Source organism: Paramormyrops kingsleyae, chromosome 13 (assembly GCF_048594095.1).
Source record: "Paramormyrops kingsleyae isolate MSU_618 chromosome 13, PKINGS_0.4, whole genome shotgun sequence".
In the NCBI taxonomy this organism is placed as follows: Eukaryota; Metazoa; Chordata; class Actinopteri; order Osteoglossiformes; family Mormyridae; genus Paramormyrops; species Paramormyrops kingsleyae.
The window spans coordinates 20,378,476-20,390,887 of record NC_132809.1 but is presented as its reverse complement, the minus strand read 5'-3'; the positions used below and the strand labels follow the sequence as shown (position 1 = coordinate 20,390,887).

General features: G+C 38.8%; 1 protein-coding gene across 2 annotated transcripts in view; it reads left to right on the top strand.

Annotated features, from left to right (window-relative positions):
* The window catches only part of LOC111846693 (muscarinic acetylcholine receptor M4-like), a 37,031-nt gene extending 24,738 nt beyond the window's left edge, over nucleotides 1-12,293 (top strand). For both annotated transcript variants that reach the window (XM_072698378.1, XM_023817133.2), the window contains exon 2: nucleotides 8,820-12,293. In XM_072698378.1, the coding sequence (XP_072554479.1) occupies nucleotides 8,820-10,270 (1,451 nt within the window). In that variant the 3' untranslated portion in view covers nucleotides 10,271-12,293. The remainder of the gene's footprint in view (nucleotides 1-8,819) is intronic.
* The last annotated feature ends 119 nt before the right edge of the window (nucleotides 12,294-12,412 follow it).

Sequence of the window (12,412 nt, the reverse complement as noted above, 5' to 3'; positions counted from 1 at the left end):
CGCCCCTCTCCTGCGTGCCCTCATGCCCCTCCCCTCGTGCCAGTCCCTCATGCCCCTCCCCTCTGTGCCAGTCCCTCATGGCCCTCCAGTCTCTCTATTTCCACATTCCTGTAGTTTGAATAGCCAGACCGTGGGATGTAGGATATCCCACATGCAAGCATTTCAGTCTTTATTGAAATCAGTAAGGGGAATATACTGTGTTATAGTTTTTTCGATTGCTTAAGCAATTTTGAAAACAGGGCCCATTTTGTTAAAACACTACACACAATTACGACAGCCGCACGCCCAAGTAGCAAAACACCCCAGATCGTTTGCAAAATGAAATATTTCAGTCAAAACTATACATGTTTTTAATAAAAATTCTATTTTGTCATCATATTGCACACATGAGAAAGTACAAAAATCAATTCACCAAACATTCCACAAGATGAATTCTACAGACTGATGAAAAAAATTATTTACTAAATTTCTCTCCAAATACTCAACACAATCAATGCTGATCATCAGAACAAAACATTTTCAGAACAAAACATATCCCAGTTTCCATGCTACTGCTGTACATACCACTGTAACTCAGCGGACACATTTGGAGAGACAAAAGCATAAATTACTGTATCCGTTAAAAAAACAAAGAAACAAAGTAGACAATTTGCAAGGCAACACGGGGAGAACCTTCTTGAATGTCGAATCCATCCTTGAACAGATGCTGCATCAATTTGGTCAGAGGCCTCCTCCATGGCTTGAATGAAGAGTATCTGGACATAAGGCTGGAGATTATAAATCTTGCACAACCATGCAGAGGAAAACTCTTCAATGGGGTTTAGGAAGGGGGAGTATGGTAGAAGGTGTTGGACTGTAAATTGTGGTTGTTGATGAAACCAGTTATGGACAAGAAGAGATCAGTGGAAAGATATATTGACCCAGATGACAATGTCTCCATTTGTTATGCTGCTGTGAAGATATTGTGTAATCTGCCTAAAAATGTAAGAATGATGACCCCATTACGTGTGATGGCAGCGCAAAGGGTAATATTACCTTGCACTCTCTAAATATCTTTCAAACGGAACTCGATAAAGTTGTTTCATTTGAACTAGATGTTTTTTAAGTGTTGCGGCCCATGGAGTCCAAACAGGTGTTTATTTTAATTTTCTTGGGCGAAATCGCACACTGAGCACCAGGACGTTAACAAACATATCATGGTGAAACACGGTGAAAACTACTAAATAAAAAAGATAAATGCATTCACTTACAAGAACAAAAAAGGGTTAATTTCAGAAAATATTTACATTTAAACATATCAAAACATACCTCAGTCAGTGGACCAAGGGCGCAATACATAAAGTTTCCAGCTGCTTCCAACCCGTGTTCACTTTAAATATCAATATAAAAGAGAACAAAAAGAAGCTACCCACACCATGAGGTTTAAATCTTCTTAATGATGAGCTGAAGAAAAAAACTACAATTTAAAGAAAAGTACAGTGTTTTATACAACAGAACATAAAATTTTTTCAACAAAAAACTAAATCCGACTGGTTTTTACCACTTTGTTCGACTGATCTACGGAATCCCTGTAGTGATAAAAACAAAAAGCGCAAACTCTAATGTAACGTCATGGGATAATTTCCAATAAGGATTCAGGCCAGCATTGACAGAGAGACCTTAATTAAAAGTTTGCTTAATTCTCAGTCCAGCTCCCCTCGGTGTTAGTCCATGGATGATCACATGGTCGACTAGTGTAGCACATATTTCATTTGGATATAGATTGCTATCTACTATGAATAGTGGAGCAGTGAGAAAACATACACATGTATTTCATTGTTTTAGAAGAGGTCTGTATGTGTCTAACTGTGATCTTCCAGGATATTTAGTCCAACAGTAAGGGCTGTAGCTTCTTAAAGCCATATAAATAGCCCTTCTCCAAGTAAACGTGGCATACAGTGTAGCGTCATGCATCACCCAGTGCCTCAGTGTGGAAGAATGGCCTGATCTATGAACTTTCTGGGCATTATGATGCTTCCATCTTCCATCTTGGGCTTTCAGTGGAAGTTTCTCCTCTCAGACAGAGGCCAGTCAATGAATCATGCATTTTTAAGGCCACAGACAGAAAGACACAAATTAGCATGGTTCTGCTGACGATTTGGGGAAAAAACTTTTAATTTGATAAAGGTTGAATTGGGGGTAGAGGCACATCCAACCTACATTTAGTTTTTGATATATCTAATAAGTTTGATATATTTAATGAGATAAAAACAGTAGCAACAGATTAATATGTCCAAACCCATGTTGGGATCTAACAGAAATGCTTTAGTACAAGCTAACAACTGTATGGTATCATTACAAGATAAGATGGAACTCAACTGAGCATGATAGAGGTGCACTTCAGTCACAAATTCTGACTGCCAGCAGGCTGCATGCTTACCCCCAACACTGGGAAGTGCTGGCAGAGTGTCATGAACTGAACAGTGGAGATTGGATCAAACACTGCTAATACTGTCACCTACTGTAACAGACATTGGATGCAGAGGAGTTTCATGAAGAGGGGTTTGGGCCTCAAGCCTGGATATGCTTACGGGGGGGGGGTGTCCGTTACTAATTGACAGCTGCCCTGGGTTGTTGCTGGTTCCTGCAGGGACAAACTGACACTTGGTAAATATCCAACAGCCCAGAAAACTTTTTTTGTTTTGTACTTGAGTTCACGACGACAATGTTAGTCGACATTATCCTTGAAGCCAAGTAACTACCCCAGGAACTACCTGAATTTATTTCTAGTGTCACATTCTGTTTTTCAGAATATTAATTTGTGTGCTGTGTACTTTTTTGTTTGCATTACGTTTACTTGCTGTGCCCCTGTCTTTGCACCTTGTCTGTTTGGCACGATATGTGTGTTTGTCTGTGCTTGTTGCTGTATGCACCCTGGGATCAATAAAGTTGATATTAATATTAATTATGGTCAAAAAGTTCCATGTATAACTGAATAACAACATGTGTACCTCAATGTGACATTTTAATTCAGTTTAAATACTAATGGTGCTTCATTTGAGTCTGTTTGGCAGTGATTAAATGTTTGTCATTTAAAATTATTAATGCTGATTGTTTTTAGTATTTGAATGAAATACACTTTGCCCCTGCCTTAGAGGCAAAGTGTATTTCATTCAAATACTAAAAACATACACACTGCATACACACTGCCCTTTGTGGATAAGATTGGCCACCCCTGGGATAACCTGTAGGTCAGCTGTTCAAACGCAGGTGTGAGGACTCTTCAGCCAATCAGTCCTCTAATTAGTGACCTAATTATGGAATGTAAAGCTATCCTGGGCCGGGGTCAGCATTGCACTTTATTTCTTTACCTTGACACAGGAGTGATGATGATTCTGAATCACTTAAAGAGGCATGAGTGGTCTGATATTTTAATGTGGGGCTGTTGACACTGGGGACAGCATGGTGGCTCAGTGGGTGGCTTTGTTACCTTGTGGGTTAGAATCCCGCCTCTGCTCTTTATGTGTTTCTCCCTCAATCCAGAAAGATTGGATCATTAGTGTATCTCTTTCCAGGAGTGAGTGTTTGTGCCCTCCAGTGAACTGCATCCCATCCAGGTAATACCCTGTGCTGCCTGAGATAGACTCAAGGCACCCAGGACAAGTGACTGGAAGATGGATGTCACTTTTAATTGAAAAGAATGGGTTTATTGAAAATAGTAACATATCCAAGACAAATAAAATCCATAGATATGTTAAAAAAGACATTAGTGTGCTCTTCATGCAGAGGTTGGTAAATGACAAAAGGGGTTGACAGCCTTTCTTTCTTTAATTTAATCCCTAAAAGTTCTGGTTTATTTTATTACTGTCTTGCCTGATCCTGCTTATGTAAAAGTAGACTGCTAGACAAAGTTAACACCGAAAGGTAAAGGGAGATTGAATTATTTCATATGGAAATTTCAGCGGAATTAACATCCCTCTTTTGAAAACACGGTGGAGGGAAGCGCCAAAGGATTCAGTTGGGGGTAAGATAGTAATGCATCATCCATAAAAGAAAAAGGGAAGTATTAGCAGGAAGAGAAACTGAAATTGAGGGGGGGAATACTATACTGATAACATAAATGGGGAAATATACAAACAGTAGTAGTATGAACTAAAAATGCAGAATGTGCAGTATTTAGATTAAGAGAAAAAAATTGAAAGGGATCCAAAGCTCGAAAACCGACCTGCAATATTATACAGAAAAAGACAGCAGTTCATCTGCAGAGCTTACAGGTACACTGTGCCAATCCCAGTCACGGGGAACCTGAGCAGGTGCGAAAGTTACAGGTACACTGTGCCAATCCCAATAATGGGGAAACTGAGCAGGTGCGAAAGTTACAGGTACACTGTGCCAATCCCAGTCACGGGGAACCTGAGCAGGTGCGAAAGTTACAGGTACACTGTGCCAATCCCAGTCACGGGGAACCTGAGCAGGTGCGAAAGTTACAGGTACACTGTGCCAATCCCAGTCACGGGGAACCTGAGCAGGTGCGAAAGTTACAGGTACACTGTGCCAATCCCAGTCACGGGGAACCTGAGCAGGTGCGAAAGTTACAGGTACACTGTGCCAATCCCAATAATGGGGAAACTGAGCAGGTGCGAAAGTTACAGGTACACTGTGCCAATCCCAGTCACGGGGAACCTGAGCAGGTGCGAAAGTTACAGGTACACTGTGCCAATCCCAGTCACGGGGAACCTGAGCAGGTGCGAAAGTTACAGGTACACTGTGCCAATCCCAGTCACGGGGAACCTGAGCAGGTGCGAAAGTTACAGGTACACTGTGCCAATCCCAGTCACGGGGAACCTGAGCAGGTGCGAAAGTTACAGGTACACTGTGCCAATCCCAGTCACGGGGAACCTGAGCAGGTGCGAAAGTTACAGGTACACTGTGCCAATCCCAGTCACGGGGAACCTGAGCAGGTGCGAAAGTTACAGGTACACTGTGCCAATCCCAGTCACGGGGAACCTGAGCAGGTGCGAAAGTTACAGGTACACTGTGCCAATCCCAATAATGGGGAAACTGAGCATCTGTTCTTCATGTGAAAATTCTATCACTTTTCCACAGAACTGTATGTAAGGGATAAACCATGACAAGGTGTTTGGTTATACAAAAATTCAGCAACAGCTCAGTGTAATGTGTCCCAATACAATGCAGGGGGCTGTTAACCAAGTTGGAGTTGATTATTTTTGTATGATCATAAGGAAAATTATGCTGGTAAGAATGACTGCTTATTTATTAGTTAAAAGTCACACATGTTTTTATATTAACATGTTTAGAAGAACAATAAAACGCATCAATACTGAACTGTTATTAGGCGGCTGGAACAACCAGTGCGGTTACACGAAAAATAATCAATACCCACGTGACATCGCTGGACCAATAAGAAAATAGTATATACCAATTCTTGATATACAGTAAGAGCTCTTAGATATTTCCAATATTCAATATTTAATCTTATCTGTGAACAGGACAGACAGTTTCTTCATTCAGAATCCATAGATATTTCTTTCAATGCTAAGAAATCTTTTGACTTGATGGGTGGGGGGATTTCCTGACTATATCCATTCATCCATCTATCCAACGACTCGTGCCAATCCATGTCTTTGACTGCAGAAGGAATTACCATGCAACACAGATTTCACACACACTCTGATTTGAACCTTCAAACCTGGACAACAAGTGTAGCAACAGTGTAGCAAACAGTGTAGCAAAATACCATTATGGTGCCAATATCAGATCATGCATACACATATGGCAATCTGATCCTAAACCAACAGTGATTACCAGTGGGTGTCACATTTCTATTTGCTTTTGTGTGGTACTGGACAAAGTGTGCTCATTCTAATCTCCTCTTCACTATTGCATTGGAGCTTTTACTCTCAGATATCAGGGTGCATTCTAACATTAGGCCTTGCACACTGGTGAGTGTCACTGAAGCATTGCTGCAGGGTCCTGAGTGGCACATCAGTTATAAAATTAATGTGCTACTTAGGATCCTGAAGCAATGCTGTTCTCTTCAGAGTAGGATTCAATACGAAATAGGTCCTAAGGGGGATAAGGTGTTTAGGTGCTGTCCAGTTTAATTATTAAAAGATGCTTTTAGTAATGGAAAATGAAAAAGCAGGTTTTTATTATGATTAGAATGTTCTTCCCCAGAGGGAATTGAGTCCAATCATTCCTGTGTTGTGCTGGAGAGTTTAAGAAGAGCAGCATGTTTCTTGGTAGTTGCTCTTGAATGAATGGTGCCTGCTAGTGGAGTAGTGGGTCTGTACGTAGGTCTACGTGCATCACCTGTACATAGATGTCATATGTTAAACGTGTTTATGAAGATGATGTAATTGTCACTTTCATATGTTTTTGCTGTGAATGTACTAATTATTTTAGATTGCTAATAATTCGTAAGTGAAACTGCTTGTTAAACATTTAAAGCTGTAAACTCAAGTACTTTGACTATATTATAATTTGTATGTGTCCATTTATATAAGTTTCAGTCAGGGGGCTGATGTCACAATGTTGTTTTTATTCCAGTTTTACTTTCTTTCAGTCAACATTAAGTATGTGAACAGAGCTTAGACAGTGTGGTGATTGGAAGAGGAGTTAGCTCGTAGCAAGAGGCAAGGGCATAACTTTGGGTTGCACTTTTGGGGTGGGGTAGGTCCCATTTAAGGGAGTTCAGGGGGTTGTATTGGCTGGTTATGATTACAAATGTAAAATCCTTTTACACAGAGGAGTGATGTGCAGGCAGGACTGAAAAAAACATATTAACTGGCTAAATGTATTGCGAACACAGAGAACTCACTGTGCAATAATTTCAAATTGCCCTTATCACAAAGCTAAATGGTCACAGAATACAAAGAAGACTGGTTGTAGAGGTTTGTTGGAGGCCCAGGTAAAAAAAGGAGGCCAGACTTCATAACCAATAACAAAATAATACTCCTGGGATATGATTCTGCTACTAAAACATAACCATTGTTTAGAACACAAATTACCCTGTTATTTAGTTTATTTAATCTTAAGCTTTCAGTTCTTGGCCAAAATGTCTGCATTGAATATTCTGGCCCATGCTGCGTGAGGATGATACTGTTTTCAGATCAGTCATATGGGGCTCCGCTGGTCATGGGATTATTAGCTAGGCTATTAGCTAGCTGTGTGTTATCTCTGCCTTCCTGTTGAGCCTTTGATCCAGACAGCCCAAGGCATAGCTGGGACTCATTTATATGCATCCATAGTTCAGCTTGGAGTTGACAGTGGGGAGTTGACATTGGAGAATTAAAAAGATAAATGTGTGGCATTTTTAGGCCTTACATACTGTAGCAAACACAATTTTTTCCTCTGTGCTGGTAACTTGTCAGAAGTCTTACGTTTCTAATTTGTCTGTCCTACACGTGTCACTTGTACGTGAAGCATTACGCAATTACCATGTAATTACAGTTGCTGTAATTTGAAAGGATGTTTCTGATTGTAAGCAAATGTAGAACACTACTGAGATTCCAAGCATTATTTTTTTGTTGTTTTCAATAATCGCGCATAACTGTTTTTTTCTCCAATATAAAGACTTGTACATACATACTGCTCATATATTATTGTAACCCAGTTTCTGCTGAATACAATGTTATCAGACTTTAGACATTTATATGTTTATAAGTAACTGAAAAATGCACAAATGTCAGGACATGTCAGAATCTCTTCAGGGCTCCAAAACACCTTCAGACTCCTAAGGGTTAAAGGCATCTGCACGTATATATCAGAGATTATTACCATCTCACCTTTTTGTTTATTTAATAGTAGTTGCATATACCAATCAGAGATGATCACCATCTCACCTTTTATTATGTAAAAGCATGTGTATATTTATCACATTTTGTTATTTTTCCCATTATATTAGACTATTTTGTTAGAGCAGTTAAGGAAACGTGATCCAAGTAAGATGGGCTTTGTCATTCCCTGGACCAGGTAAAAGTAGTTTTGCCGCTCTTATTATTCGTCTCCAGCAGAGGGCGCTTTTCTGTTCATATTTACGGTTAGCATTTGGGCCATTTTGAACCCAAAACAATAAATCTGAATTGAAATTTAAACTTTGTAACTCTACATTAATTATACATACACACAATTTTACGTTAAAACAAACTAATTAAAATTCTGTTATTTTTATTATAACTAGGAATATCTGCAGAGGTGTATGATCATTTGAGATGATGAAATCAGTGCAAAATTCCTCCAAAAGTTCACCTAATTTAGGTGCACCATATATAGTATTAATATATATGCCATTTTATATTACACACATGTATAGAACCTTCAAAATTAAAAGTACATTTGTCATGTTTTAATTGTTGTATGGTATGCCTGCTGACATTAGTATTTAGAGTATTTTAAAAACTCCAGAATATTAGTGAAAGTAAAATATCTGGATATATTTTTTATTTATTATAATAAGATACATTTAGTATAATGGTTTGTTATTGTGGAATTGGGGAACATTTCCTTTAGAAGATGAACATTTTGCCTTAAGATACTCTGCAATCATCCTTCAAATGTGGCCAAATATTTATGAAGGGTCATAAAATATAGGTCTAACCTTATTATTTATTGTGTAACAAGCTTCCTAGATCTATATTTATAGTTTTATTATGTGTGGTTAATTTTGTTAGTCTAGGAACTGCAACATAATTTCAGTTAGATTATAATTTTGTTTTGTTCTCCGTAAAAAAAAACGAACTTGACACATATAAATATTAATTATGTTCTCAAACTTTCATCAACAAGGCTGATATTTTGTTTAATGTGTTTATCTCCAGGTTCCATATTCAATGTATCCAACAACAATTATTCTTCAAACATCACAATGGAAAAGATGTCATGGAGTTCCTACAGGACAATGGAGATGATCTTCATCGCTTTGGTGACAGGGTCCTTAAGCTTTGTCACAGTAGTGGGCAACATCTTAGTGATGCTGTCTATCAAAGTAAACCGCCACCTTCAGACTGTGAATAATTACTTCCTTTTCAGCTTGGCATGTGCGGACCTTATCATCGGGGTCTTTTCCATGAACCTCTACACTGTATACATCATCAAGGGCTATTGGCCCCTGGGGCCTGTGGTTTGTGACCTCTGGCTGGCCTTGGATTATGTGGTCAGCAACGCTTCAGTCATGAATCTGCTGATTATCAGTTTTGACCGGTATTTTTGTGTGACCAAGCCACTTACTTACCCAACAAAAAGGACAACAAAGATGGCGGGCCTGATGATCGCTGCAGCTTGGATCCTGTCCTTCATCCTCTGGGCTCCTGCTATCTTGTTCTGGCAGTTCATTGTTGGGGAGCGCACAGTTGATCCCAGGGAGTGTTATATCCAGTTCCTCTCCAACCCTGTTGTTACCTTTGGCACAGCTATTGCCGCCTTCTACCTGCCTGTCATCATCATGACTATCCTTTACATCCACATCTCACTGGCTAGTCGCAGTAGGCTGAAGAATCCAAAGGCTGAACCCAAGAAGGAGAAGGCCTTTAAGTCCACCAGCCTACTCAAAACCCACATACTAAAACAGAACAATTACTTCTCCAAGACTAGTACTGAATCAAGTACCACCAAGGTGGTAAAAAATGGCAAACTGAATGAGTCTGTGTGCATCAAAACCAATTCTACCATGCAGCCTGAGGGGAAGGAGAGCTCCAATTACTCCAGCATGGATAACATGGCGCCAAAGGATATCAAACAGAAGGTTCACAATGAGGTTTTGCCCAAGGATCTTGCTCCTACCTCAACCATCACACCATCACCAGTGCCTCATAAAATAAATCCTGCCTCCAAGTGGTCAAAGATCAAGATAGTCACCAAGCAGACAGGGAACGAATGTATCACTGCCATTGAGATAGTACCTCCCCACAGCTCTGAAAACAGTTCCATCCCTGTCAATCGTCCCAGAACAGTTGCCAGGAAATTTGCCAGCATTGCTAGGAGCCAAGTCAAACGAAAGCGGCAGATGGCAGCCAGGGAAAAGAAGGTAACTAAGACCATTTTTGCTATTCTGCTGGCTTTCATTATCACATGGACACCATACAACGTTATGGTTCTCATCAGCACCTTCTGCCATTCCTGTGTTCCCGATACTGTGTGGGCTATAGGCTACTGGCTCTGCTACGTCAACAGCACCATCAATCCTGCATGCTATGCACTCTGTAATGCCACCTTCAAAAAGACCTTCAAAAACCTCCTGATGTGTCAGTATAAAAACATTGGCACAAGATAAACTGAAGGAGGATCGTTTGATCAGGCTGGACGCAGTTATTGGTTTTGTGCTATGCTCAAATCCACCCAGAAGTGGATCTAATTGTCAACTAGAAATTCTGGAGGTCATTGGGCCCCAAAGTGAACCATGGGATTAGTTGTAGTTAGACATTTTGGAAATGTCCTGTGGTTACTTCCAGAGCCCCAGAAATGTAACCACCGTTGTTGGATTACTGAGTAAGCATGTATAATAATGTTACAAATACCAGAAACAAAGCACAGTCAAGTAATGGGAAGAATTCAAGTGAGAGCCAAGTGAAGTATCATAATAACACGACTTTCTGTGAGTCATTAGCTTTAAATGGGAATGATGCAAAGCAGGAGACATTATATGGATTTATTGTATGGATCTATTCCCATAATCCTCTGTGCCACAGAACTCAATAAAAAGAATGAATTGTGTGTAATGAACAATCAATTTTTCCAATATGTTCTGCTTATTTATTCCATTTTAGGAAATTGTTTTACAGGAATATTCTTTTTATGACATAATCAGTTAAAAAGGGAAGGGAATCCTTAGTTCTGTCAGATCTATTCATTTAGTGATGGACAAAATGATGTTTCATGAACCATTTGCTGTTTTATACACTCCATTAGATGGTGCTCTCTATTCAAAAAAGGGCACAAAGCATGCCCCAAAGCAAGCCAAGAGCACCATCTAGTGGGGTCAAAAGATACAGCAAATGGTTCATGAAGCGTCATTTGGTCCATCACTATTCAGTATTACATGGAGACCATACAACACTATGATTCTTCATGATACCTTCTGCCATTCCTGTGCTCCTGACACTGAGTGGGCTATAAGCTACTGGCTCTGCTATGTAAACAGCTTGTAAAAAATGAAAGAGCTGTAATATTTCAACATCTATATGAAGAAAAGGGTGAATTTTTCATCAACCTATCAGACCTTTTAAAGCACTTCAAGTAGACAATGATTTTTGGGCCAAGAATGTATTATGACTATATATAAAAATATATGCTATTTTTTCTTCTAAAGAAATGGAAGTGACAAAATTCATTTTAATTTATATTTTATGCTCCAACAAATATAAACACTGGGAAAGTATATGAAAAGTATGTTTCCAGAGTGATGAAGAATGTTTATCTGCATTACAGTATATAGATGATTGTACTATCTGGTTTATTGTAATATATTAATTTTCTCTGTTTATTGCTGTATATATGCAAACAGTGTTATTAGATGCACTGAGTACTTAGACAATAACCGTAAACACATTCTTGTTATTTTTATAGTTAAGGGACAAATATTGTGTGATCACTGATTCTGCATGTGTGCAATTTTATGACATTATAGTGTCAGCATCTGTCATTATTCTCATCGCTTTGCCTCATGGCCCCAGAGGAGCTGCTGGTATTACTGCGAAAATGAACGTAACACTTAAGTTTTGATGTGAGTAAAATGTATTATCATTGTTGTCATACTGCATGTTGCTTTTAAATGAACTGCTGTGTTTTAGAGAAATGGTTGACCCCTGGAACACATTAAATTCATAACATGAGATAATCATTTTGTTTAGACACATTTTATAAAGTTTTCTTGAATTAATTTCACTTAATTTGTAATGCTTTTTTATATCATTTTTTGCACAAAAAATGTGTTGTTGATGCATAACTGTTTCTATATAGGGTCTGACAACAATGCTTCCTTGTTCTTACTGTTGTCTGGATCCTGTTCTTACCTTTTTAAAGTTGTTCATCATAATTAAATAATTATAAAGCCTGGAAATATCTTGTATCATGACAGCATAAGCCTGAAGAATGTTGTTTTTAAATTACACATAGTATTACATTCACTGTAAATTATATTCTACGTAGTGCAGATTGATGAAATGGCAAGTGATGGCATTTTTTCTAGCACATACCTACTTATTTCATGAAAACATGCATGTGAAAGGACAGAGTATGTGATTAAATAAAACAAATAAAACAACTGTCTTTTCCATGTGAATTGCAAAGAAAACGATGCTAAGCTACATTTGGCAGAAGCTCTTAACATTTGGTTTAAGGGGACAAACTCAACAACTACATGTCCATTTCACAATATGATGGACAGCATCATGTCTAAAATAGCACAATATGCATA